The sequence below is a fragment of the Poecilia latipinna genome, unplaced genomic scaffold (genome assembly GCF_001443285.1).
Source record: "Poecilia latipinna isolate Pla-1442-1.1 unplaced genomic scaffold, P_latipinna-1.0 Scaffold551, whole genome shotgun sequence".
Lineage (NCBI taxonomy): Eukaryota > Metazoa > Chordata > Actinopteri > Cyprinodontiformes > Poeciliidae > Poecilia > Poecilia latipinna.
The window spans coordinates 265824-293111 of NW_015113167.1; the positions used below are offsets into that span (position 1 = coordinate 265824).

General features: G+C 39.9%; 2 protein-coding genes across 10 annotated transcripts in view; one reads left to right on the forward strand and one right to left on the reverse strand.

Moving 5' to 3' along the window:
* rgs19 (regulator of G protein signaling 19) lies at positions 1-26146 on the forward strand. 7 transcript variants are annotated; one of them, XM_015041438.1, is made up of 7 exons: positions 12-386; positions 7656-7766; positions 9126-9246; positions 18296-18471; positions 20336-20428; positions 21589-21823; positions 23739-26146. In XM_015041438.1, exons 4-7 carry the CDS (start codon positions 18341-18343, stop codon positions 23925-23927), a joined length of 648 nt encoding a protein of 215 aa, XP_014896924.1. In that variant the 5' UTR covers positions 12-386; positions 7656-7766; positions 9126-9246; positions 18296-18340; the 3' UTR covers positions 23928-26146. The 7 variants fall into 7 exon arrangements, with proteins under 7 accessions (XP_014896918.1, XP_014896921.1, XP_014896922.1 ...); XM_015041435.1 differs by lacking the exon at positions 9126-9246 and having other exon boundaries at positions 9-386; XM_015041436.1 differs by lacking the exon at positions 9126-9246 and having other exon boundaries at positions 9-386; positions 7659-7766.
* tcea2 (transcription elongation factor A (SII), 2) overlaps positions 22288-27288 on the reverse strand; it is a 14531-nt gene continuing 9530 nt past the window's right edge. For 2 of the 3 annotated variants that reach the window (XM_015041429.1, XM_015041428.1), the window contains exon 10: positions 26271-26946. In XM_015041429.1, the coding sequence (XP_014896915.1) occupies positions 26869-26946 (78 nt within the window). In that variant the 3' untranslated portion in view covers positions 26271-26868. Of the gene's footprint in view, positions 22314-26270; positions 26947-27288 lie in introns of those variants that run through there. The other variant, XR_001426084.1, reaches the window with a different exon arrangement.

Genomic DNA, 27288 nt, shown 5'->3' on the forward strand with positions numbered 1-27288 from the left:
TAAAGAAAACCCCGGGTCCCCTGCTTGGAAGGACGTATGGCTCGGCGCATGCGCTCTGCCGCCCGTGTCCACCAGGGCGGTGATCTCGCTCCCTCTCTCGCAGGCTCACTCTCCGCGGGTGTCTCTCTGTCACACTCTCTCTCTGGGAAAAACCCGAGCAGGAGGAGAGCAGCAGAAGGGGGAGGAGGAGGAGGTCTCCTGCTTCTTCCGATTCAGCGACTGAGTCAGGCTATTTGAAAAAAAAAAAAAATAAATAATTAAATAATATAATAACCGCACCAAACCTGGTGGTGCGGGGCGGCTGAGGAAGAAAAAAAAACCTCACACGGATGTGTCTCCGAAAGCGCAGCGGATACCGCCCTCCGGACCTGATTAATGCCAAGATTGTGAGTATCTGCTCGGCTCGTGGAACGGGCTGTGACACGGAGAGTGGGGTGGAGGAGTGGAAGAGTGGAAGGGGGCGCTGGTTCCAGTCTAACCTGGCCGCTCTGAGGGCTCCGCGGCGGGGCTTCTCCTCGCTCGTCGCTGCGCGGTGGAAAGGTCGGTCTCCTTGATTCCTTCCCTCATTCCCCCAACCCGCTCCGTCCTTCCCTCCCTCTCTCACCTCCTCGCTTTCTGCAGCAGTTAGTCTGTGGGGGTAAAGATGAAGTGAAAGAGGCGACAGAAGTCTCTCTCTTCGGCCTTTTCCGCCTCATTTAAACGCTTTTCTTAATGACACTTGACTCCAGGACTCCAGCGGGGGCGGTTCAGCCTCGCACCTTTTCTTTGACGGCTTTTATTTCTGTGTCAAGTAACACGAGGAGCTCGTTAGAAAAAGCAGCGATGGCACTTTGGTTCTCCATCAGTTTTATGACATCCTGTCACTTGTCATGTCTTGTCGATTAGTTCCTGAGAAACATTAGAAAACTATAGATCAACTTCTCTGCTTTTAAAGTTACTGACATGCACTCCAACTAAATTTGTTCACCAGTTTTCATTCATTTTAATGAACTTTCGAAAGGTTTTGCGTGTAACAATAACACGATAACTATCAAAAAAGAGAAATGTCATCCGGATGAGTTAATTGTTGCACCACTGAGTGAGCGTCTTTTCTTGTCCTCAGGAGACATTAGTATGAATTGTAGGTGACCGGCTCATAAAAGGACAGTGTGTACACGTGTGGCTGCCACCTGCGTGCATTTGTTGCTTTTTGTCTCCATAACATCTTCCTGAAAAAGAATGTGCATCCGTTTTTTTCTGTTTACTTTCTCTGCAATGTTGCAGATCATCAAACAAAATGTGTCATTAGACAAATATAATCTTAGTAAATAGGTTTTCATATGATGATGTAAGAGGAGATCTGGCGCTATGTGAAAACATTTGAGGGTGTTTTCAAATTGCAACATTTGTTACATTTTCAGTTGGTGTGGTTCACTTCACTCTACACTGTGTCAAATGAACCAAACCCTTTAAAAACCAGTTCCCCCCCTCGCCTGTGGTGGCGCTGCACCAAGAACCACTGAAGGAAACAAAAACCTCTGAAGAAGAGCTCAGCACAGCTTCCTCCTTCAGGAAGTGTAAATACAAACAAAGTGGCGTAATATTTTAGCGTTTGACGGATTTCTCTTTTGTCTTTGGCAAAAGACCATGAGCCATTTCTTCTGCCAGGGCGACTTGCACGTTGGTTTTGGTTGCATTTACCCAGAATGCCCTACGCTGTGGTCCGCTTCCTGCTTTTGGTGCTACCTCCACTCTGGTTGGTGTTCACATATGCATTCGCATCAGAATTCACTTACACTGACTTGAAACCTTGTAGGCCGACCAGAGTTTGCTTGTTTGGTCCATATCAGAATTAAATTGTGCATTCACATCTCCCTAAAGGAACCAGACTTTCTGGACAGACAAACTAGGTTGGAATAAAGTGGAATAAACACTAACTTAACCAAATTTATGTCAGGCTTAGTTCAATTTCACCAGCCACACCGACGTTTGGTTACTGGCAGACCTTTAGATTCAAGAAAGCACTAAAATGAATAACTTTCTGACGACGTTAAAGGTCTCATAAAGCAACACATCATGCCTCAATCTAAAAATATTGAGGAGCAGATGAGAAACAAAGTTGATTATCTATTGGTTTTGAAAGGATCATAAAGCTCCAGGTAAATATTAAGTGATCACAACATTTTTTAATAGCGGATATGAGAGTCTAAGATATCCAGTCTAGAGTAAAACATGGCGGTGCCCTTCATGGTGTGGAGCTACGCTTCACCTTGAGGCTTTGGGAATGTAGCAAAAATGTGAGGCGCTATGAAAGCAGAATTACGTACTGTTGGATTTGGACTGACCGTTTAGACTACGTGCGTCCTTCTCCAACCTTTAAGAGCCGTTTCAGATGTCCCTGCTCTACAGTTGGATTAATGGCTAAATTAGCTCTTGAGCTTCTCATCGAGTTCTGCTGCGGCCTGGTAATAAACCCTTCATTTGATTCAGGTTTGCTGAGCCAGGGTAACATCTAAAACATTCTCGACCCTGACTCTTGTTGACTGCAGTTGGCCAGCGTTAATGTAGAAAGAATTTTAATGGCCACTTCTTTTTTTTTAGGGCTGACTATGAACCAAAATTACACTGAAAATGTAGGAGAAGCTCCTCTAACCTTTTTATACATACTTACACCACTGTACATCAGTTTGTTTGTATTTCTTGATTTTTAATTAAAAAATATGATAAAGATGCATAAAAATGTTAATATCTAATTTTACTTATTAGTCTACTCTTGTCTTGTATTTGCATAAAGCGTTGCATTTAACATAGTTTTCATTAATCTGTCTTCTTGAGAAGAATTGAGAACTAATAATATTGAAAGTCAGTTGGACATGCAAACTTTTGTGTCAATTTATGAGCTGCTATCAATCATTGTGACAGCATGTTCACTGATAGATGTTGTGCAGGACTGTGTGTGTGTTGGACTTAGGTTCACACACAGTTTTTCTGACACTATTACTACACTTTATTGCTGCGGCAGCCATATTGAATTTTTAGATGGAGGTTGGTGAGAGCCTCCGTAGGTTACATGCAGTGCAGCACTGCAGATGCTGTGAGGTTTGCATTTTCAAATAGAATTGATAAAAGTTTAACTTTACAAATGCAGTATTACATGTTTATAGTCCCCTCATCTATTTGTAGTTTAATATTAGTGAAAAATTTTATACTTGCAGATTTTTTTCATGCAGCATATCTAAAATATTCAAAAAGAAACTTGGAAAACTCAAATGCCCAGGCGCACTGCTACTTGGCACGTCATTGGCTTCTACTTGGTGAGGATATCTCATTTTCCTTGGTGCTGATTGGCCACAAACAGCAGAGATAAGGAAGACCGTAGAGATTAGCTTCTATAGAAGTGCTAAGACAGTTTCCACTCTGCACATTAATGGATATTTAGGCATGTTTGGTGTTTCACCTGTTAAATTAGGCGGTTCTGAACCTTTTTAATGGAGGTCTTATGTATCTGTTAACCAGGGATCCACTGTAGTTGTATTCTCTGCATTTACAATATTTATCCATAGATAGGCCACATTTATTATCAGCTTCCTGCATCGTCTAAATATGTCCAACGTCTCCTAAAGAAGTTATTGGACATGTTGTTTTTGTACTAGGAGAGGTTTTCAGAACTACAACGTTCCCTGGTTGCAACAGATTACAGGTCAGAAAGTTGACCTGGTCTGTGAGTTTCTTAGAGAAAACTAAACTACCAGGTTCAGTCACACACTCCAGGCTATTTTTGTGTTTGTGGCTAATTATGGGAACCTCAATATCCTTTAAAGCATGTTAATGCCCAAACTGACAAAACACTTGAAATACCTCATCTCTAGGAATTTGTAGGATTCTTGTTTTAAGCCTATTTATAACCATATAAGGTTAAAGCCTTTAATTGGTTCCTTCTCAACAGGAAGAGACAGAAAGCAGAAACGAATGTGCTGCTGTGCTAAAATATGTTTAATCTGAGCAAATAAATCAGATTTTACAGCTGATCTAGTCGAAGACCATTAATAAAGTAATACTAGGCGTGTTTGGGTGAACAAGGATATGAATTTTGCGTAAAAAATCAGAGGAAGTGCTGACAGAGTGAGCTGGACGTACGTCTCTTTCAGATTGGTGGATCTGTGCAGGAGGAACTCCTGGCTATCAGATGTCAGCAGCCATGTCCCCTTATCCTCAGAAATCCGTGTTTCTCCGGCTCCTTCCTGAAGCCGAGTCAGATTACAAACACGGTCCAAAAACTCTGAGGGAATTATTAAAAAGTAAAATGAAATTTGTTTGTAAATGTAAAAGTTAGGGTTGTTAGTCACTTTGACTTTTTCAGAACAAAGTAGTTTGAATTTATTGCCATTATTAAAGTACCTCTTTGTTACTCTGTGGTGCATATCTTTAGTGACTTCAGGAAGACTCAGAAGTATTTTCTTCTTCTTCTTGCCAGTTGGTTCACACTTCCTCTTCCTGACTCTTTCTTCATTTTGTCTGTTACCTACTTCCTCTTTCTCAAGTTGGTCATCTCCTTCCCTCTTCATCTCTTTTTTTGCATTCTTCTCCTGATTTGCAGTTCTCATTGTCTGCTTGTCAGTAGTAATGCACTAAACTGTTCAAAACTCTCAAACCAGCACTGACCTTCAACTTCAGAGGTTTCTTGGTTTCTCTTCTAACCATTCAGAGTCTCAGTCGTAGATCTACAGGCTTCTTTGAGGTACTTTTTTTCCTGCTTTTTTTAGTACTTTCTGAATAGATATTGTTCCATGAAATAATTTACAAAAGTCCTTAATGTGCAGCAAGTGGCCAAAATAAGAAGCACCAGATCTATAGGCAGCAGCTCCTAAGAGTGAAGTCTTTACCATAAAAACTTAAAAACAAATGAGAGATCGGAAACAGCAGGAGAAACCATGTCATGGTTTGCAAGTCACTGTTAAAAAAAGCCTAAAGATGCATTTTGTATCATGCTTCTGGTAAATTTGTGTTATTTGGAGACAGCAGAGATTCATATCTGCAGTCAGTGGTACTGGACTGAAAATGACTGAAAAGTGGTCAAAGTCCAGAGAAAAACTGAGAAGTTTCAAACGACGTCACTTTAAAGGACCTGGAGAAAGTCTGACTCTTTGGAGGCAAAATTGAGAATCCAAACCTGCACTGCGAGTTTAGTCTTACTGAGAAATGTAACAAACATTAACCATAAAGGAAAAAGCTGAAGTACCTTTGAACAACTCTTCTTGCCATGCGATTGGCCAGCGCTTGCTAAGCAGCCAATCCAGGAGTGCCATTCATTTTCCTTCCAGCTGATTGGTTAAACCCACAACAGCACTCCTGTTTGTTTTTAATCCCTAAACTTAGCCATATACAAGATGCATTTGAGGTTCTTTTTTTAAAAAAAGCAAAACTATAAATCCTTCAATTTGTCGGGAATTTAACATTTTTAATTCCAGCATTGGATCTATGACAATTACCCTTTGAAACTAAATGATGCGTAAAATTTACCTGGAAGTGGTAAATCTTTGTGTTTTTTTTTGGATTTGTAATCTTTGTAAGGTGTAAATTTTAACAGCTTAAGATGTTTTTATCATTTGTCTGTTGCTGTTAATGCAACTCGGCGCTCTCATAAAGTGCCGTTTGAACGTTATTTGGTGTTCTCTAAAACTGTGATTGGTAGATTTTTCAGAGAAACATCTTTTCCTGAGAGTCTGAAGCAGAAGCAGAGGACGATCATGAATGCTGTAGGATTTTAGTTCACACAAAGATTTCCTGCTTTTCTCTTTTCCACAGCTTACCTGTGTCAGTCATTGTCTCCTTTAGTTTTAGTTTCTGTTCTGTACATAATTGTTTTTTAGACGTCGCCTCATTTTTAGTTGTGTTTAATCTTCTTTTCTTGCCTAAGCAGCAGTTAAGAAGAAAACATGAGAGCAAACTCCTCCGCCTGTTATTCAGAATCAGGTGAAATGCACTGAGATCACTCAGAGGAAAGGTTTTTAAAAAGTCCTGAATTTACCAGAACAATTAAAAATGTCTTGCAGTAAATCTCAGCTCATGAAATCTGCTTTGACAGCCTTTCTTTTTCTCCCTAAATAACTTCTTAGCATCATTAGCTTTCCGTATTCAAGCTAATTGGCTTGATGAGCAACAGCCTTGCTACTAATCTCTGTCTCATGGTTTCAATGTGGGATTTTAAAGCTGAACTTTCTCTACTAGGAGATTTCTAAAGGGCAGCTGCTTTCAAACTCCAGCTTTTAAACTGCTTTATAGGAAAAAAAACCTTCTCCAATTCATGATGACCAAAATGATTTTGAATCATGCATATTTGATGGAAGGCCCAACAGTACGTTCACTTTGAAATGGTGTCTAAGTTTATCACATTGTGTGTGATCATCATAAACTGATTAATGACCATATATACATGTTTTTTTTTCTTTCTTCCCAGAATTTTGTTGCCAAAATTAGTCATTTCTGAGCCTCAGTTTAGAAAAATAAACTGGAGCTTCATGTTAAAAATTCCTAAAAAGTTGAATATTAACCCTGAACGAACACATAATCCTTTATGGATTATGGTTCGATTCCCGGACCTGGACCACTTACTGCATCCTGTCCATCCTGGTGAAGGCCACTAGTGACAAAATATTCTGCATAAAAATATATGTCTTTTTTTTAACAGAATAATTGAAGATGTGCAGACACACAAGAATTACTGCTACATTTTCACCAAATGGTCTTTGTAAAAATTTGACTTTGTGCCACTAATTACAAACATACAACACAGTCCTCACATTTTATTAGTAAAAAAAGATTGTCTTGTGTTTAGACTTAGCAGAAGCGGAATGCATGCACAATACCTGATGGATCCTTGACTTGGTATCAGGGAGAAAAGAAATGTCAGAAAAACTAAGAGCACAGGTTTGGGATATAAAACTTAAATTATTAATAATTAAATGTTGTTGACTTAGTCTTATCTGGATGCTTGATCCTGAAGTTCAGGGATTCATTTGTTTGACCAATACTGAAAACACAGCGATATTTTGGAGTGTGTATTTTCATCAAAATGCTCACCAGTTTCTATTTTTTAAAGTTTGTTCTCATTTCCATCTTTGATATTAAGGTAACTGATTATGTTTTATTGTAAAAACAAAAGTGAAGTAGGAAGTGGCGCCATTTATGATCTGTGTGAAAACACACACAGAGATTCATGACTTTGTTTTAAACCAAAAGTTTTGCATAACTTACACGAAATCTTATTGTGATTAATTGACCACATCTGAGTTGGGACACATAATCACTGTGGCCTTTTCTTCTCTTCCTTTGTTTGTGTGTGTGTGCGCATGTGTGTGTGTGTGTGTGTGCTGTTGCCGGTGGACACCCATGTTCTTGTCATTGGGGTTCTGGTGCATGTTGTGGCTGCTACATCTGTTGCTGTGTGTGTGCGTGCGTGCGTGTTTGTGTGTGTGTGTGCGCCTTCATGTGTGGAACATTTTTTTTTTGCGGTAATTGTTTTTATTTACGATACATTTGCATCGTGTGCGCTTGTGTTTGGCAATTTTGCGCGAATGCATGTCTGTGGACTCATCTGTGTGTGTGTGTGTGTGTGTGTGCTCACGTTTGTGCGTGCGTATGTGTGTGTGTGTGTCTGGGTGCGTGTGTTTGTAAAGGAGAGGTCCGAGGAAGAAGGGGGGATGACATGCATGTGTCCAGCCTGCTAACATCCCTGACGACTCGCACGCTAACAGACTGCCCACCCTCACGGCATGGCGGATGTACTGGTAAATCTCCTGCACCTCTTCCTTCTCTTGATCCTGTTTTCTTCAAATGATTTGATTTAAAGTGTGGAATCTCAATTCAATTACAACAAAAATGTTTGCATGTGTACTGTCTATACATTCTCTCTCTCTTTTTCCAACTGCTGCTTTTTAGATGACATCCATCACTAAAAGTGTTTCCAGTGCAGTTTTATTTCAATATGGCTGAAAATCAAATCATGCTTGTACAAAAACTAGTTGTTTTTTTAGAAAGTTTCCATTAAGCAAATTTATTTTTATAAAATCAATTTGTGCAATTCTTCAGTTAATGGAAACGCAGCCACTGACACCACATTTGCAGGGATATGTGCTCAGTGAAATTGGCTGTATATGGCAAGCCATAAGTGTATATAATAGTGTCACCATGTGTGAACTGACATATTGTGCTGCTCTACTGGAATATAACAAATGTTAAATAAATTACCCTCAGGCATGAAGTAACTGCTGCTGGTTTCTTGTAAAGCGCCACCTAGTGTCTTCATTGCGACTCCAGTTGGATCGCTGTTTAACATGACATTAAATTTGATGATGTGAATTTTAACTTTGTGCTCATTTAAGTCACAGTGAAGCTGCAGATTCCACAGTTTGTTTGAATATTAGCTTGTAAAACAACTTTTTTGCACAGTTTTAGCATATTTATAAAAATACTTGAGTCAGTTGCAGTTTATCATTTCTGTCAGCTGGTTCAGCTGAAAGGATGTTCCTGTTCTTTACACGCTCCCACAAAAGTGTCAGTCAGTGATTTAGAAGAATATTTAACAGTTTCATTCATCAGCTTTAAATATCCACACCTGCCAGCATCTTAAGCGGTAAAGATGGGGACAATGGGGGTAACCGTTTAAGACAATCGATCATTCCTAGCTTTGGAGGTGTTTACTGCTTCACATGAAACCGAACACCTGCTCATATTTGTTGAAAAGCTTTCCAACATGTTCCATGGATTCCAGAGTTTTCTTTAGCGTGAAGATAAGGCAGGTTATAAATTATTCTGTGGTTGTGAAAGGAACCAACATTAACAAGTCTAGTCTAGAAGTTCAGATGGAGCTGGAATGTAAACGTGGACTTTTTTTTTTTTTTTACTGATTTGCTTGTATTGATGCAAACGAAGCTTAGCTCGGCCCACATGGTGCGGGCTGATGGGGTGGGTGGGTGAGCGTGGGTGTTTCTGTGGACACCCAGTCTGATTCATCAAGTTTTGTGAAGAAACCAAGAAGCCCCGTGTGTCACAACGCCTCTGACTGTTTCCTGCCTCGGTGTCTTCATCCCTCCCCGTCTTTTCCTGTTGCTCCGGGCCGCCTCTCGTCTCTTCCTTCTCTGCTGGAGGGTGAGGCATGTCGTCGCACAGAATCAGCGCCGGGGAAAGAGCAGACATCACAAAAGGAGACCTCTGTTCGCTCTGTCACTCAGTAAACCCTCGCTGGTCCGGGCTTGAATCGTCTCTCTGGTGAGCTTACCGCTGACATTTCTGACCTCGTAGCTCAGCAGATAAAGAGTTGGTGTGTTGATGGAGCGAAACTTGTGCCACCAGGATGTAATTAATTGTAGAAACTCTCATCTGGCTTTTTTATTATTATTGTGGTATAATTTGAAATTACATCATTATTAATATTTAAATTGGACAACTTTCTCTGTTTTTGATTCATTAATTCTTGCAGCTTCGCATTTAAGGCTGATACATTAAACATATTAACACGTTCAGATTCTCTATACTTGGTTCTGAATTCTTCATTTGGGTCACAGCTTTTTCTTCAAACAAAAACAAAATCTTATATGTTGTCCGTGACAGACTTTGTGTGTTTTTAATGTTAACGCTGATGGCTCCATCCAGGAAATGACCACCAGGTTGTGAAACTTTAACTTCCTATGACCAAATGGCATCTGTTGGCTCCGACAGCAGCTTGTTTGAAAAGCTCCTTTTAAAGCTGGGCACTTTTTATTAATTTTTTGCCAGAGGAGCCAAAGAGCTCGTTTTGGTCTGGCTTGTTGGTGGCTGCATGTGCATGTTGCCCCATGTTAATGGATTATAAGTTTCTCCCGTGTGAGAAGTTGTAGATTAATTGTGTGCATTTAGTCCTTAAACAGACTTCTCCTTATAAGGGCTGGGATGAATTTGGAGGGTGATTTGGTTTGTGGTGAAAAACATGAAGTGTGTCACCTCGATGCTGCGCTAAGCTGGATTTATGGAGCCACTTACTGCACGTCTGCTTCACTGTGTGACTGTTGGAAAGTGGGAAAGAAAGGTGGTCCGTGGCACGTTTTCAGTGAAAAATGAAGAGGATAGATCAAGCAGAAAAGCAGCTCAGCACGTGTGTGTGTGTGTGTGTGTGTGTGTGTGTGACATTAGCAGAGCTCTATTAGAGCCCAACATGTCAGGGCAGGAGGTTGGAGAAGTTCGTTCCTTCTTCAACTGTTTGTTCCTCTTCGCTGCACCGCGTTTGGCTCCGACTCCCTGAAATCTGCGCTCTTTGGAAAAACAACAAAAACTGTGAAGTTCTGACTGAACCAGAATAGAAGGATGGTGGGTAGCAGCTGTCGGTTACTTTAAATGGCTTTTATGTCTAGAAAGCAGTCCGTCTCACTGGTTATTAACAATCAGTTCACCCAAATAGCATAGCAATAATGCTAAGTGATCTGCACATCAAACAGTATTCATTACAAAATCTGATTTCTTAACTTTTTTATGATTCAGGTTTTTCGTAGCAATAAACATTGAAAATGTAAATGTTTAATTTATTTTGACTGCAGCCTCAAAACTGGCCAAGTCCTGGTGATGAAAGCTTCAATTTTCATAATAGGCATTTAGTATTGATTAATTACAGATTACTTTGTTTAAAAAGAAAATACAATCTTCATAACCTCTTATTTTATGTCATTTAGGAGAATCCAGACAGCTTTTATAAGTAGAACAATGCAACAGCAGTTTAGAAAACCAGATGGAGATCAGCTTATTGTTATGGGGAAGATGCAAGATTTTGGTTAAAATAAGAACTGTATGTAAATAGTTGCACTATATTTAATACATAAGATGATGCACAGAGCCTAAATTTTCAGACCCCTGATCTAGCAGCAGCTATTCCAAAAAGTGCAACACCTTAACTTAGGATTCATTGTTAAGCTAAAACTGTGAAGGTAAGAAATGAAATACTGCTGATGTAATGAAACTCAGAGTTTTCTTCTAGCTTAGATTCCAGTTAATAGGCAGACTGAATGGTTTGTAGCTGCAGGTTTACTTGGTTTTCTGGGTGTGAAAAGAAACCAAGCCTCTGGAAAAAGTTACAAGATAACAAACTTGTTAACTGATTCAAACCAAAATGAATGACTAAGGTGTGAAAACGGTTATTTTACTGTAGTTTTTATGCATAAAGGGATGGATTTTGATGAGTTTTATCAATTTCAGTTTTTTACTTTATGTCCACTGATAATTGGAAGCAGTGGTCCACAGCCTATTCCAGGATTTGTCTGTGGACAGATTTGTTTTTGTTGTTTTGGGGCATACCAAAAATATGATGATGTCAGAAAGTGCAGCTTGAGAGGCTAAAATACTTGATGGCACTGTGACTTAACACGCTGTTTATTGGCTGATGTTTGCAAAGCAGCTAATCATTTTCCTTTTGCTGATTGAGTTTAACCCTAAGAGTGGAGATAATAATGTTAGCTTCTGCGCTCAGATGGTTTCCATGGTTTGTTTTAATGTATACAGAGGAATATTTGGTGTTTAAACTGTTAAACTAAGCAGTTTGAAGCATTTCTGAGCTCTCAAGTATCAGTGGATGTCAGCTGTTCGTACTTCCATTTTAACAGGACTTTAATAGAAACCTGTGTGCTGTTAGCTTTATCTTTGCTAACTTGACAGAAGCATTTTGGCTTTGATTGAATAAGCACAAACTTTCTTGAGCTCTGTGGATTTTACTGCTAACATAGTCGGTAATAATTGTCGGAAACTTTCATCATGTTTTCCTCTCTTCTGCTTTTTCCAACATTAAAATAAACTGTCAAAGAAATAAAAAAAAGTTATCTTTCAACTCCTCCATTTGTCTTTTGATCTGTGATTGTGAGTCGTCGCTCACAGTGACACTCAGTGGACTGCTGGCGATCAGGTGGAGAGATTATAGATGTGTAATCTGTCAGATTAATCCTGAAAATGAGCGCTTCATTACTTAAAGCCTGCTGCTGGCTGCAGCTGTGTGTGGAGCGTGTGTGAGCTGGAGGACGGGCTGCACCAAAAAAAGGCTCCGGCTGTCCGTCTCGCTCTTCATTTGAATTTCATATTGCTTTATTGGCTTGGTATGCGAGCCCATCTGTGCTGCCAAAGCATGGAGGGACAGGAGGTGGGCCAGTTCTCCAACACGGAGGTGATTACTGTACAGGTTTCACCGTGTACCAGCTTATTTGTTATTGTTTTCTAAACTAATTCAGATATTTTTTGAAAATATACACCAGATATGGCTTTCCCATTAATACAGGACAGTGGACCACGTCTAAATGCTAAATTGTTTCACACCCAATATTTGAATGAGTTCAGGGCCTGAAAATATCTGGAAAAATGTAAGAAAAATATGAAAAAGGTGGAATTTGGACCAAAAGACTATGGAGGAAGCATCAGTTCATGTTCTAGGACAAAGGTTTTCCTGTCGTAGGTTCATTGTTTGCCTTGCAGTCAAAATAGTTCCCATTAGGATTCGACTGTGTCATTCACAAACAAACGCGGAATGCAAACAACAAAAAATGACAGACAAAATGAGGGTGCCCTCAGGTTTTCCCATCAAGTCTATTTGTAGACAGTATAAATGCTGGTGTGCGTCTCCTCCCTACATAACACGTACAGAGCATCCGGAAAGTATTCACAGCGCTTCACTTTTTCCACTTTTGGTGGCTGTACATCGTTATTCCAAGCTGCATCGAATTAATCTCTTTTCTTGAAATTCTACACACAAATACGACATTATGATACTGTGGGAAAAAATTGTGTTTTGCACACTTGAGGCTCATATTTGGGGAAGGATAGTGAAATATGTCTGCTGCTCCGAAGGTCCCAATGAGCTCAGTGGCCTCCATCGTTGGTAAATGGAGGAAGTTTTAACCAGTAGGAGTTTTTCTGGAGCTGGCCAGCCAACCGTCTACACCGAGCGGTCAGCGAGACGAGACCAGCAACCCAACGCAGGACATTCTGGATGAAACCTTTCCAGGACTGCGGCGACGCTGCGGTCAGCAGCGTGTTGGGTTTCATCTGTTGGAGGTCCTAAGTAGATCATTGTCTACAGCAAAGCCTTGATCTAGAATCTGAAATGTTCCTAAGATCAACGGCAAAATTTTACATTTTACTCATCAGTAGGACTGCTTCACTATGGGAAGAATTTTAATAACAAATACTGGATATATGTCATTGCACTTCTAGTGCAATAAAATAATGTGAAGATTCAAATGAAACCAAAACCATCCTGAATAAGAGGACATTGTTCTGCTGAAGGATCATATTTGTTAAGTTTTGGTGAGATACATTCAGTAAATTCCTGTGTTGGTTGGTAATAGATCCCTCAGATTCCATTGTGTTGCTTAGATTTGCTGTATTACAGTGATTCAGTAGCTGATCTTTCACTTAGTTTTGTTGTTTACATTAAACTTTGACTGAACTTGAAATGCTTGTTTGCTAAATGACGCCTCTGCTGGTAATTTTACTCCTTTGCCACTACAACCTAAACAGTTTTGTTGGTTTTATGCCCGACTTGTTCCAGATATAAACCGTTTTTTCACTGTTCACGTCAGTCATGCATCAGTTCATTCCTGCTCAGGACGTTTCACCACTTCATTTCACCACTTTACCTCACACTTCACTTTTTAAAACAAGCCCGCTCACAAGACGCAGCTCTTCTTCTCTTCACTTTTAGGTATTCTGTGCCTTTAATGAAGTCATTATCTGTCTTTTAGTTTCCTCTTGGTGCTCACATGTAAATGGTCTCCATCTAATTTAAATGCCATCTAGTTTAATCATATTAACACAACAACCCAGATCCCTTTAAATACACTCACTCTGAAAAGCTGCATGGAGTAAAAGAGGAAGTGATGCCTCTGATTACGTTGGATTTTGTTTTCTTTCATTTTTCATCTCTTTACGTAGTTTTTGTTTCTCTTCATCATTTTCATCACAGTCGTTTTTCATCCTTATATCATCTTTCTGGCTTTTAAAACCTTATAATCAGTGTTTCTCCAGTCAGTCACTTTCCAACAGATAAATTCACCTACTTTTTCTTCAGTCCTGCCCTCATTCCGCTTCAGACACTCGCTGACAAAAACACTCACACACACAGAGGCTGCAACATGATATCTCTGTGTTATATAAGATGGGGTGGGTGATAACTGAAGGTAAGGGAGTGCCCTATCTTTTCTCTGACATATCAGGTAAACTGTGTGCGTGTGTGTGTGTGCGTGGGTGTGTGTGTGTGTGTGTGTACCTAAACATGACTGATTATGTTTGACTTTTGTGCCTGTGTGTGTGTTTCTGCAGTGAGTAAACTCACACAGCCTCTGCGTCTGTCAGCAGCTCCACCATTGGCCGTCTTCTTTTAAACAGAAACTAAAAAAGAAAGCTCTCACCTATTTATTTTGTGATCGTCGTACGGACCTTGCTTCCCCATCTTTATTTGTCTTCACAATGACTGCAGCACAAACCTCTCCTTATCTACCTGTGGAAGGTGTACACATGGATCCAAATGTCCAGATGGGCTGAAGTCAATGTTACTCCTTCACATTTTGTAGACTTTATGCTCTGATGTTGCTTTTGTCCAGATCACATAAAATATTTGCCTACATGCTGCAGTTGGAAGTCTTCAAATGAACAAACCTGCCATCATTAAACAACATATACCTAACGTCCTTCAGGCGATAGAAGACTGATTTTGTAATTATCTTTTTGTGTCTCTGGAGGTTCAGGTCTGATCAGTAGTTTCTAGCTGTTATAGCTGAAACTGTGTGATGACTCTTGATCGCTCCTGGTCTGGTTGGTTTTTACTGGTTCTAGCAGGAGTATGTAGATACTCAATCCGAGGGGCCCCAGGATCGAACCTTGTGGTTCCCCACATGTGATTTCTCTTGGCTCCATTGAAAGTTGCATATTGGCTTGAAGAAACATCATGGTCAACAGCTTTAAATGCTGCACAGTACCAAAAGTACCAACACTGTGATTGTTCCGCATACAAACTGACCTAAAATAAAATCATTTTACTTTGATTTGATGTTCAGACAGTGGAAAAAATGCTACAGGTCTTTTCATGCACTGTGTGAACATCTGGTTTCAACTGTACACGTCGATGTGAAATAACTTGTATCTGGGTTTCAGGAAACCCTGCTAGTCTAAACCAGCCAACACTTCCTGCCTGCCCACGCATCTTCTGTCTGCTAAATGCTGCACTTCTAACCTTATTTTAATGTAATTATTTCTAACTTAAACTCACAAGACAAAACGAGCCACAATATTGAGTTCAGGAGAACAAGATAAGACAGGGTTTTCATTTTACTCTAATAAAAACTGTTCCGATCAAATTCGTACTCCATAAAGGACTTTATTCTGCATTTTTTATAGATTTTGCCACAAACTCAACAAACTGATCAACAAACCTTTTTATCTCTTCGGATGTTTGGCGGTACTTAAACTATGCGCAGTCTGCGGTACAACATTTACCTGTTGCTACTGACAGAGGGCACTGTTTGCTCAGCGTAACCATAGACATTCATCCATTGGTTGTTTTCTACCTGCACATTGTTTGTGTGTTGAAATCCAAAATTCTGCCAAACAAATGATTTGAGTACAGTTGGAGCATCTTCGATTACAACTTCATCAGGAAAAGCCACAAAAGATCCCAAGATAGCAGTCGCCTCAAAGGTTTGTGAAGATTTAACAGTTTGAGATCTTGTTACCACTAATTTCATGTGAAGGAGTTTCATTTTGCTGCCAGAGGCTTAAAAACCTGAAAGGTGACAACTTCCCGACCAGACCGACGGTTCCTGCTGATTTCTTTAACCTGGAGTTTCTGGGAACTTTCAGGTTTCGTTCTTTCAAAAAGGAAAGACTTCCTCTGATATGTTATTTCACTGTTTTTCTTTATTTAAGCTATGATATCTGAAACTTTTTGGAAGCATCATGCACATTTTCACAGTAACTCACAGCAGCTGCCGCTCTGATTGGTTCTGATTTACCTTCTGCAAAGAGAACAGAGTCTGTTGATGGGAACAAGAAAGACATAGAAGTAAAAATCAGACAGTTGCTTTGTCCTTATCTAATGTGTAGTAAGTGGCAAAGGATGAACATCTATGTCCTTAAACGTCCTGCAGTCTAACTTGAGATAAACTTTATCCTGATTTGAACAAATATTTCAGATCTGAACAAACCCAAGTGAGTCCATATTCCAAAGTCCTTCCATATGCATTAGGATCTGTGTGTGTTTGTATGTGTGATCACAGCTCAATCACATGATGCATCACATTGCCTAGTCTGTTTCCATACCCACTCTCTTTCACTTCCTCTGTGTTACATCATGTTGCTCTTTCTCCCATTTGTTTCTCCAGTCCTCTGTTTGTAAAATCTCCTGTTTTCTTCTTCCTCTTTTAGACTCCGGTCCCGTTGCCAACATCTTCTCTTTATCTGTCTGTGTTGCCCTCACTCTTCACTCACCAGCCCTCACTCATCTTTCCCCTTCCAGTCTCTGGTGCTTCAGTTGAAAATGAGGGAAACATTTTCAGCTCAAGGAATGTTGTTGAAAATGTTGCTTGAGTTGAAAAGCAACATTTTCAACTCAAGTAACTCAGGGTGCTGATGTTGTATTCATAATGATATTATTTTAGTGCTGTTTTGGTCTAAACCCAGAGTCATTGTAGATTAGCAGCTTTGCATTGTTTCAGACCTTTTAATGCCCTGAAGTCATTCAGTTATACTTCTGATCTTTCATCTTCTTTAGACGTCCTCAGTTCATCTTCTAATTATTATATTTAGGCTTGTTTATGTCTTGTTTTGAACCTTTTTTTGGGCATTGTGTTACACATTCTTTGTTTTTTAATTTTGACTTAGCTCCTGTGTTTTGTCTCCAAAGTAAGGCTTTCTGTGCTCAAGCAGCATTAGCTTCTGGGCAGGGATTCGTTTTGCAGACCCACAGATAATACTACAAACTGTAAAGACACATCAACTTTTAGATTCATAATTAAAATGCATTACATTTAGCATACTTCTGATTTTAGTTGGGCATGAGTTGGGTTTGCTTTGCAGCAGTGTCCTCTACCGATGGCTGGACGGTTCTTTTGGTCTTTACTGTCTGTTTCCATTGTAAAGGCGGCTCATAGAACCGCCCCGTACAGCACCGATCCTGGGCTTCCTTCAGTTGTCGGCCAATGGGACATCAGTACGGTACGGTTAAGGCGGAGCTACTGGCATCATACAACACAGTCCATTGAGATGGGGACAGGAAAATGTAACTGTTTGCGACAATCACAAGACTTGCAAGTCACTTTTGTCATCTCACTGGTATGACGCAACATGAGCGTTTAGGTTTAACCCCAGTAGATGTGGAAACGCTCAGTGGAATTCAGTTAAATTAAATAGAACCTGTCTGACAGATCTCCCCAATCTGAAGAAATTCAAGAACAGAAAAGAAACAGTTCTAGTTATTTCAAAAAAAAATTGTAAGGAGCTAATACTGTTTGCAAGCATATGAGCACGACCTGCAAGAGAAGCCATGCTTCGCTCCATCATTCACCAGGTCGTCGTGGGGTTCTCCAGGTTTTCCCAGGTCAGAAACACTCCCAGGAGGAGTCTGATGAATCTGTGGCCTCTGACTCTCATCCTGACTTATTTACACTTTACAGAGAACTGCTTTAACGACCGCTGAAGATCAGGGCTTGAACAGAATCATGTCATCTGCAAACAAATGAACCAAAGAAAATAAAGTGGAGGTTTCCTAGTGAGACACTCTGCTGTTCACACCTGCCCCCAAGAGATCCTGGCCATGAAACCACAAGTTGTCACTGATGTGCCATTTCTGTTTGCAAAAGCAGCTCAATGGGGTCATGGCAGGATGATTAACTGACAGCAGAGGACAGGAAAGACAGATTTATGTAGCACTTTGTAACTTTATACACCTTTTCTTCACAAATTCAGGAAAGGTGCCGATGTTGTAGCTGTACGTCTAAATTACAACTAATGGCCTCCCGATAAGTGTCACTCACTATCCAGATTTTGACTTTTAAGGCTGTAGTCTGAGCTTTAGCTTCTTTTGATTTGTCTTCTTCTTTATGCACACTGAACCTCTACATCTGATCAGGAGTATGTGCCATCAGTGATCATCTCCAGCTGTCTGATTTTGAAAACTTGAAGTGAAATTTGCTGACAATTTGTTTTAAAAATACAACTGAACAACTTTTAGTTGAGTTCATGATTTAGTCAGCTCAACGCTGAAGTGTTGCTACTGTAACAGAAGTGAGGATTACAGCGGGTCTCCGTCTCTGTGCAGTACACAGGTCCGATTCCAGCCGATCGGGGGGGTGGTGAGCTGGCCATGGGGGGAGGTCGCAGCGAGACCTCGGCTCTCAGCGGCGCAGGAGAGGCCCGGGGTTTGACCACTACCCAGAATTCCCAGCGGCCCAATGCCTGCTGCTTCTGCTGGTGCTGCTGCTGCAGCTGTTCATGGTAAGAAACGAGCACACACACACAAACACACACGGAGAGAAAGTAACATCTGTCATAAAACACTGAGGGTAGGAGAGAGAAGCATGAATCCTGTTATCACAGATCTACAAGTCAGGAATAAAAGCTGATTAATCCCTGGTGAAATGAGCTCATTATCAGAGTGTTGGTAACTTTAGCAGGATTTGTCAGCAGTCAAGAATCTGCACCTACAAGTGATGTTTAAAAAGTTAACAAGAAACTTAGCTGTCAGACTTCAGAGAAACTGATTCAGAGGTTCATATTCAGATGATCAGATTTTCATAATGCATTTGATGCAAATGCAAAACAAAGACTTTGTGAACATGCACATTTATTTTAAGAGGTGCACTGGCTGCAGCTTTCTAGTCCAGTTCCCATTTTGAACTTTCTAAGAACTGGAATTACCAGCATGCAGATTTATAGTAGTATGATAATGTAGCAATAAAAAAGAAGAAAAAAATTCTACGATTATTCTTGGTTTGTCTGAAAGCAGGCTGGTTGTTTAAAGGAAAACTGTTTCTGTTACAAAGCTGTAAAATGAGGAGCAAACAGACCCTCAAAAATCCACCCACCCATCAGACAAATGTCTGTTTAACAACACTTTAACTTCAGCAAGCATCGCACTGTTTGAAAAACCTCATCACTCTGTAACTGGCCTACAAAATAAAACACAAACTTGCAAATGACTTTATGATAAAGGGCTTTTTTTTCCCAGTTTGTGTATTTATTTAACTGCGACATCTATTCCCTACAGAGTTCTGTATTTCCACTGACTTTAGAGGCAACCACTATAAGTTGGTTTTGCTGGATTGCAACATGGTTGCAGTAGCTGTCTAGAAAAAAGCAATGGTTTCCTGAGTCCTTCTTGAGATGATTTCATCTGGTCTTCATCTGCTTTAATCTCTACTGGCATCAGAAACTTACGGAAAGGAAGTGAAGTTGACTGAAATGGTTATTCAGTGACATTAGCTGTAATGGAGATGTTATCTGTAGGAGGCTCTGGTTGTTGGTTTGCTCTTTTATTTTATTTGCCTCTCTTCCTTTGGATTGTAAATGAACCCTAGTAGAAAAACAACTCATGCAAATTCTAACCTATTTGTTTGAGGTTGGGAAGTTTTATGTTTATACAGATTCATAAATGTAGCTTTAAGCTACCATGCAAACATATCTGACCCTTTGTCTCATATAGTTGCGCAGCATACTGAGCTCACTGTAACAGCGTACTGAGCCGTATAGATCACAACATGAGCAGTGCTAACATTAGCATACAAAGCAAACTCTTGTCATGTTGGGAGGTCTGTGACAGAAACGTTTGGTAAAAGTGTATTTGCTTCAGTTCTGGTACAATATAAACCCTGATGACAATTAGCTTTCAGTAGCAAAGCAGAAATATGTAGTTTTCATTTCCAGTGTGATCATCGCTGACCAGAGAGGACAACCAGGTTGCTTTACGTTGGCTTCTCTTCTATAATAAGTTCTCTCTATGATGTACAAACTCTACATTTTGAAATCACATCTATTTAATTATAAAGACAAATAGTTGATGAAAATTTGATCCAGCAGTCAGACGGTAGCCATGCAGTGAATATGGCTCATTAGTTCCCAAAGGTATGAATTATTTATAGCTCACTCTCAGTTACACACAGTGAGAGTAAAGACACTTGTAACTACTGCTGTTAGCATAACTGTGGCTGATGCTGCCATTAAAAGGGATAATAACAACACTGTGTGTGACTGTACATGTGTTTATAGTTCTACAAGCAATTACATCTGTGTAAGCTGTGCGTGCGTGCGTGCGTGTGTGTGTGTGTGTGTTTCCTGCCTGAAAGCCGTTTTACCATGTCAGTCTCACCTTCAGGAATGAAGAGGAGAGACGGAAGAGGAGAAGGAGGAAGAGAATATCACAGGACACCAAGATGGAAACCAAACTTGAAACTTGGTGAGAGTTCATCACATATAAAAACTGTTTTTGTTTTTTTTTTCTTTTTGTATGACATCATGGAAAAGCATCAGTGGGAGTTTTTGTAGTTTTGAAGAACAAAAAAATACAGAACTTCTCAATTTTAGAAGAAGTTGAAAAATCCCTGAGTTTCTGCTGCCTTGCAACTGTTGCCAACACATGACTTCCTGTATTACAGCTCTGATTCTGAATGAGCAGTTTAGGCCTTGATGCTCACTAATGTAACAGTAAATGTTAGTAAAGACGTTCGCTGCGCTAGAAAGACTGCTAAAAAACTGAGATTCTCAAATCCTTTTTACTTCTGATGCCAAAACAGAACAAGTTCAAGGATATAAATCCTGCAACAACATTTATAGAAAAGCAAGAAAACAGACAAAACAATTATCAGTTTCTATGACTAGTTTTTTTCATGTCAAATAATGAAAAATAGAGTTCAGGAAATCATTTGTAAAGCAGGATAAAAGGAGGTGATGAATCTACACATGAGAACATCAGTAATTAACATTTTAATGAGGACATCTCTTCTTCTCTCACCTGATGTAGTTTCTGTTGAGTTATAATATAAATAATCCCATAATTATGAAAATCTTCATTAGATTTTCACTAAGTCTCCTTTGGAGTCAGAATGCACCATAACTTCAGTCTTATGCATAAAACTCTTGTTTTGTTGCATAATCACTGAGGACTAAAATATAACAAACAAACCATTAAAGCCCAAATTTGACAGATTTGTGGCGTTGCCTGTACATTTCTGATAAATTGCCGTTTTGATTATTAAAGTTATTTCATTAGATGATAATCTCCATCAAACTGCAGCGCAGCTACTATCTGCAGTTTCCTTTTATTTTCCTTAACATGCATAAATCTAATCTGAGTATCTGAATTTTCTTCCTGTGGATGTGTAAGTCAAGCTGTTTGTCTTGACAAAGTGTGAGTGTGTTGAAAGTGCAGCTGCTAATGACACAAGATGAGTTTTAACTGTTTTAGTTTCTGCTTTTTCTTGTTCTTTTAACCCATAATTCCATGATCTCATTGTATTTCGCAACGTCTCCCTGCGGTACCAAAAACATTACTTTTCTTTAAAAAAAGAATCTATTTTAACCAAAACAAACAGATATTTTCCACTCTTCGTCTCACAGTCCCAAGCCCTCGGTGGAGGAGATCCGGATGTGGTCTCAGTCGTTCGACAAGCTGATGAGGAACCCCGCAGGTCGCAACGTTTTCCGGGAGTTCCTGCGGACCGAGTACAGCGAGGAGAACATGTTGTTCTGGCTGGCCTGCGAAGACCTCAAACAAGAAATCAACAAGAGTGCCATAGAAGAAAAAGCTCGCTCCATCTACGAAGACTATATTTCTATATTATCGCCAAAAGAGGTAAAGTTTGCTTCTGACAACCTGAAAATCTCCAAAAGGTTCAAAGAGTTTAAGAGTTGCTGTGTCACCAAACTGAACGGCGGCAACAGGAACTCCTGAACACGTGGAGGCTTTGATGTGCCAGATGTTCTGCACATGCTCAGTGCGCTCTGAGCTGATTGACCCAGTGATTATTGGTTGTTAGATGAAGAGACGTCCCTTCTGCTCAGGGAGGCGTGGGAGGAGAGTGGCTTTCTTCACTCCAACACATTTGTTCTGTGTGTGTGTGTGTGTGTGTGTGTGTGTGTGTGTGTGTGTGTGTGAGCCCGCGGGTTCTCTTGTCAGGTTCCGTCTCCGGCTCGTCACAATGTGTTGACATGTCCGTGTGTACATGTATGCCACCGCGTGTGTTTGTACAGTGTGTTTACAGGAAGCTATAAATTGCTGCTCTCATCACCTTCAGGCACTAAAACCTTTTTATAGAGACACACACACACACACACACACATACCAACAGACACTAAAATAGAGAGACATCCAGCCAGGCGAGTTTGGCACAGAAGATGCATGCCAGGCTGTCTGTCTGTCTGCACATCTGACCTTGGTACGATGCCTATCACTCCGCTATTTGTGGGTTGTGTGTGTGTGTGTGTGTGTGTGTGTGTGTGTGTGTGTGTGTGTGTGTGTGTGTGTGTGTGTGTGTGTGTGTGTGTTTCAGGGTTTCTCACTGTACTTCTGCCTCTATGAGAGCTGATTAATGATAAAACATCTGAGTGAGTACAAAATGTCAGCCTATAGGGTCAGCTGTTGCTGGATAAAAACTCCCTTCCAGATTTCTTCTGCTTTGGTTGAGCTTCCAAACATAAATACTTCAGAAAATGAAAAGTTAATATCAGACAGGAATAACCAGTGTAATGCTGGATGCAGATTTTATATAATTTATTCTAAACCAACCTGAGTTTTTTAAATTCATCACATTGGATGGTTTACATGCATGAACACATCTTTGCTTTTAGAGAGGTTTTAGCCTACTTCATGTTGTCAGACAGGTGCAATTTAAGTGACTTTTTGATTCTGCTATGAGGCAGAAAAAAAAACAGGAATTCTGGAAGCAGGAAAATACTTTTTTTTTACAACCTTATCATTTTTTATAACTTTTTTTTGCACATTTAAGAAAGGAGGATAGAAAAAAGCTATGCATTTTTGAATCACTGTTTTTTTTTATTGTGTTTCTGTATAATTTAATAAAATAACAGGAATAAAAGTCTAAAATCTGATTATCAGTTAATAAGAACAACACAGCTGTCTTTAGTTTTCTTTAACTGTTTCTAGACTCTTCCAGTCTCTTGTTACAGTGGATCCCCACATAATCACAGTTCAGTATCTAAAATATTAGTGCTAATATCTAAATTATTAGTGAAAAAAATCTAAAATATTTTTTAAACAGCAGCTTTAAAAGCTGAAGCCCAGTGCAATGCTGCTTGTCTTTCTATTGGCCGGTTCTGGCTAAGCAGCGAATCCAGGAGCACCATTAATTTTCCTGGCCCTTGATTGGCTGTAGCCCAAAAGCTGAGATGAAGACAGTAGATATTAGCTTCAGTGGTAACACTAAGACGGTTTCCACTGAACATGTGAAGGTATATTTGGTGTTTGATATATTAAAACGATTTAAAGTCAGTCTCAGGTAATCGGGGGTTTTATCTAACAGTAAAACGTGCCAGGCTGAGAGAACGGCTTCTGTACACACAGAACATGTCAGCATGTGGGCAAAACACATTTAGTGGATACAGTCAGTGAAATATTAAACAGTCGTATGTTTTTCTCATCTTCTCATTACTGTAAATAATTGTTTGGAACAGATGTTTTTTATATATATGTATATGATCTTAACTGTCATCTTTTGTCGTCTTTTTCTCCTGTTTGCTCTGAACTGAAGGTTAGCCTGGATGCCCGGGTTCGAGAGGTGATCAACAGGAAGATGCAGGACCCCACGCCTCACACGTTTGAAGACGCCCAGCTGCAGATCTACACGCTGATGCACAGGGACTCCTACCCACGATTCCTCTCCTCCAATATCTACAAGACCCTGGTTCTGGGCGGGTCCCGCACCTCCTCAGAGTCCTAGTCCTCTCCCTGAAGCCCCTCCTCCACCTCCATGCTGCCTCAGGAGCGTTTCACCTCCTCTGTCACACACTCCTCTGTTCAAATCACGTATTCTTTGAATCACTGCCAAGACTCCCTTCAGCTTCAGGTCATTTTAAAGCTTTGAAAATTTAAATTAATTGGAGTAAAACAAATGTTCTGCACATCCAAGTGAAGGAAAGTAGAATCGGTTAACATTTATTGTCAGAAATATTCAAGTTCAATGATCCTCGCTCGCTCGTGTTTACAGGTCAAGCCCATCCATGAAGGCAGATTTAGTTTCTTCCTCTTTCTGTTTTCTTTTTTTTCTGCTCTCCACCTCAGCCGTAAACAACCGGAGAAGGACGCGTTCCTGGATATTTAAGTATTTATGAGTTAGGATCTTCTGTTATGTGGAGACGTACTTGACTACTTTGTGAGAGTCTGATGCATTTCAAGAGGAAAACCGTTCGTCTGTGCCATGGACCTTTGGTGGATTCGTCGCCCGGCCTTCCCCACACACTCCAGCCACCGTAACGAGCCAATCAGAGGAGGCCGTCCCAGACTTTCAACCTGCAGTCGCCTCCTCCCGATGAAGGAAAGCTGAAAGGAAAAGACGGATGCTGAATCATTCCCCCGTTCTTTTTCGTTTTTCCTCCGTTCAACTGGAAAAACAGGGTGCTCCCTCCATCTCCCACCAAAACAAAAAACCCACAAAGTTTTCTGGATCAATCGTTTCCCGCCTGTCACAAACAAACGGATGAAGGAAGGACGACATTCCTTCCAACTACTGATTTACAAAAAGACGACGAGTCTATTTTTTAAGAGAAAACTATATGAAACAATTTTATTATATTTTTTTTAGTTTTTTTTTTTTATTATTTTATTCCTCCTATTGAGTCCCTCACCTGAATGATATTATTTTTTGCAAGCGGAGGAGAGTTCCTCTGAGACTGTACTGATCTCCACCCAACACACACACACACACACACACACACACACACACCACCGCAATAAAACACTGGAGTCCAGACAACAGGCACACACTGATCATATTTGAGTCACTCTGCGTACAGGGATTGTTCAGAAATCATAAGTTAATTCACAAAATAATTCCCAGTGATGAAGAAAACCCCGAAGAGTTAAAAAGGAGAAGAAAGATGTCTGCTCTGAGCGTTTCCTGTTTCCCTCTCAGGGACAGTCAGTCTCTTAACTCAGGTTTTCCTGCTGCAGCTGCAGCGAAGGCAGCAGATGACCGTTTGACTCACATTCCTCACAAGATCCAAACCAACTTCCTGAACGGTTTTCAGGAACAGCAGAGTTTAGTTTGAAGCTATCTGGCTTTTAAAGAAAGCCTCCATTTTTAAGCTTTATTGATTAATTCAGCCCATATATGATCAAACGTTTGATCATATATGTCTATGATTAGTGTTGAAATAACCTTTTTTTGTGTTTTACTTTTATGAATCTTAACTTTGCACATTAACTGATATGAGCTTTTCAGTCCATTTAGTAAACATGAAAAAACAGACGCGGAGCAGAGGTGTCCAACGTGCGGCCCGAGGCCACATTTGGCCCCTGGGCTGATTTGGTGTGGCCCCCAAAAATAATTTAAAAATTACGTAAGTTTGGTTGCTAACTTGTGCAGGCGGTTGATGCCAATTGAGATTTTTTTGTTTTGAATTAGAGCAAAATTATTAGAAACGAGTTAAAATCTTCTAATCATGGAAAGTATATGATGAAATAGAAAGTATAGTATTCATCTGTTTACAACCATGCTTTTTGCGTTCTCTTTGACTTTATAGGAAAAAGTATTTCATTTATGTAGTAATATTTACTGAAAAACAGACTTTGGTCCCCAAAATCTGCTTTTAGCTAATTTATTAAATTTGGCTTAATATGGCAGAATTTGATCCAAGACCAAAATAGTTTTTTTGAAGCTCAAAAGAAAAGTTTTTTCCTTTTTATTTATTGCATGTTTAGGTTATTGTTGAGCAGGAAAATAATTTATGATTTTAAATTGTTTTAGAAATTCTATATTTTTTGGCCCACAAGTGATTCTGACTTGACGATTTTGGTCAATGTGATAAAACATTTGGACGCCCCTGACATAAACAAAGTAAAGGCCATTTTATTTATATATAGCGTATTTTCAGCAACAAGGCAATACAAAGTGCTTACAGGCTAAATCTGTCTGCAGCCTGATATTATGGCAGGTAAACAGTATAAAAATGATTTGCTTATTTATGTTGCCGTGACAACTCAAACACTGAGAACAAAGAATTTTATGAAAACTTAAAAAGTTTAATTTCTGTCCAAACCTGGTCTCAAAATTCAACATGGTGGCCTCAAGGATTAACATCTTCCTGCCTGAATTTAGTTGCATTTATATTAAAGAAAAATGTGTGTTTTATTCTGTCAAGCAGATGCTAGGTTAAGTAGATTGTATGAGTGCATTTTGTCAAAAATTAGACATAGCTGAGAATAACTCCCAACTGTTAGATGGCAGAAAAGTTCTTCCAGTACAATCCTGAGTGTGTGTGGAAGAAGCATTAACAGACGTTACTGGGACACACACCAGTTGGTTCAGACTGGGAAGGTTTCAGACTCATTTTCTAACAGTTACACACAGAAATAGCTGCAGAAATCCACATCTTTTCAGTGTGTTTTATATAACAGTGGCCAGTTTATTGTGCAACCTTTGGTGGAGAACATTAGTGCAGCCTAAAAAACTCACAGATGTGATCAATAACCCTCTGCAGATCTCATTAGCCAATAAAAAAACAAGGATGATTCAACGTTTTGCTCTTTAAAAATCCCCCAAAAATCAAAACATACATTTCAGAGCAGTCCCAGTCAGCATAGTAATTCAAATATTTACACACACACACACACACACCAGGGTGGCCTACCTGGGCACTGCTGCTGCTGACCTCTGTAACCTCTCACCTTCGACCACGCCACTGTCTGATGCCCACTTGCACGCCTGCTCCTGATTGGCTGCAGGAGGCCGCAGGGCTGATCTGTGGTTGGTCAGTTCAGGAAGAGGGGTGGGAGAAAAAATCCCAGGTGCAAAAAAAAAAAACCTTCATGAAAAGAGCTGATAAAAAATATACAGAGATGAAAACAAGGTAACTATTGTATGAGATGGTAAGAATAACCCCAGTGCTTCTTGGGAAATGTAGTGTGAGGAGAACAAACACATGTAGGTGCCTGTAGTGGCAGACAGACCATTTAAATATTAAAAAAACAGCTATCTGAGTCTTTTACCAGGATGGTCACTCAGAATGCATTTACCTTAGTATTGTTAATGTTATTTATTTTATATTTTGTTAAAACTGTGATTTTAATTGTACATATATAAA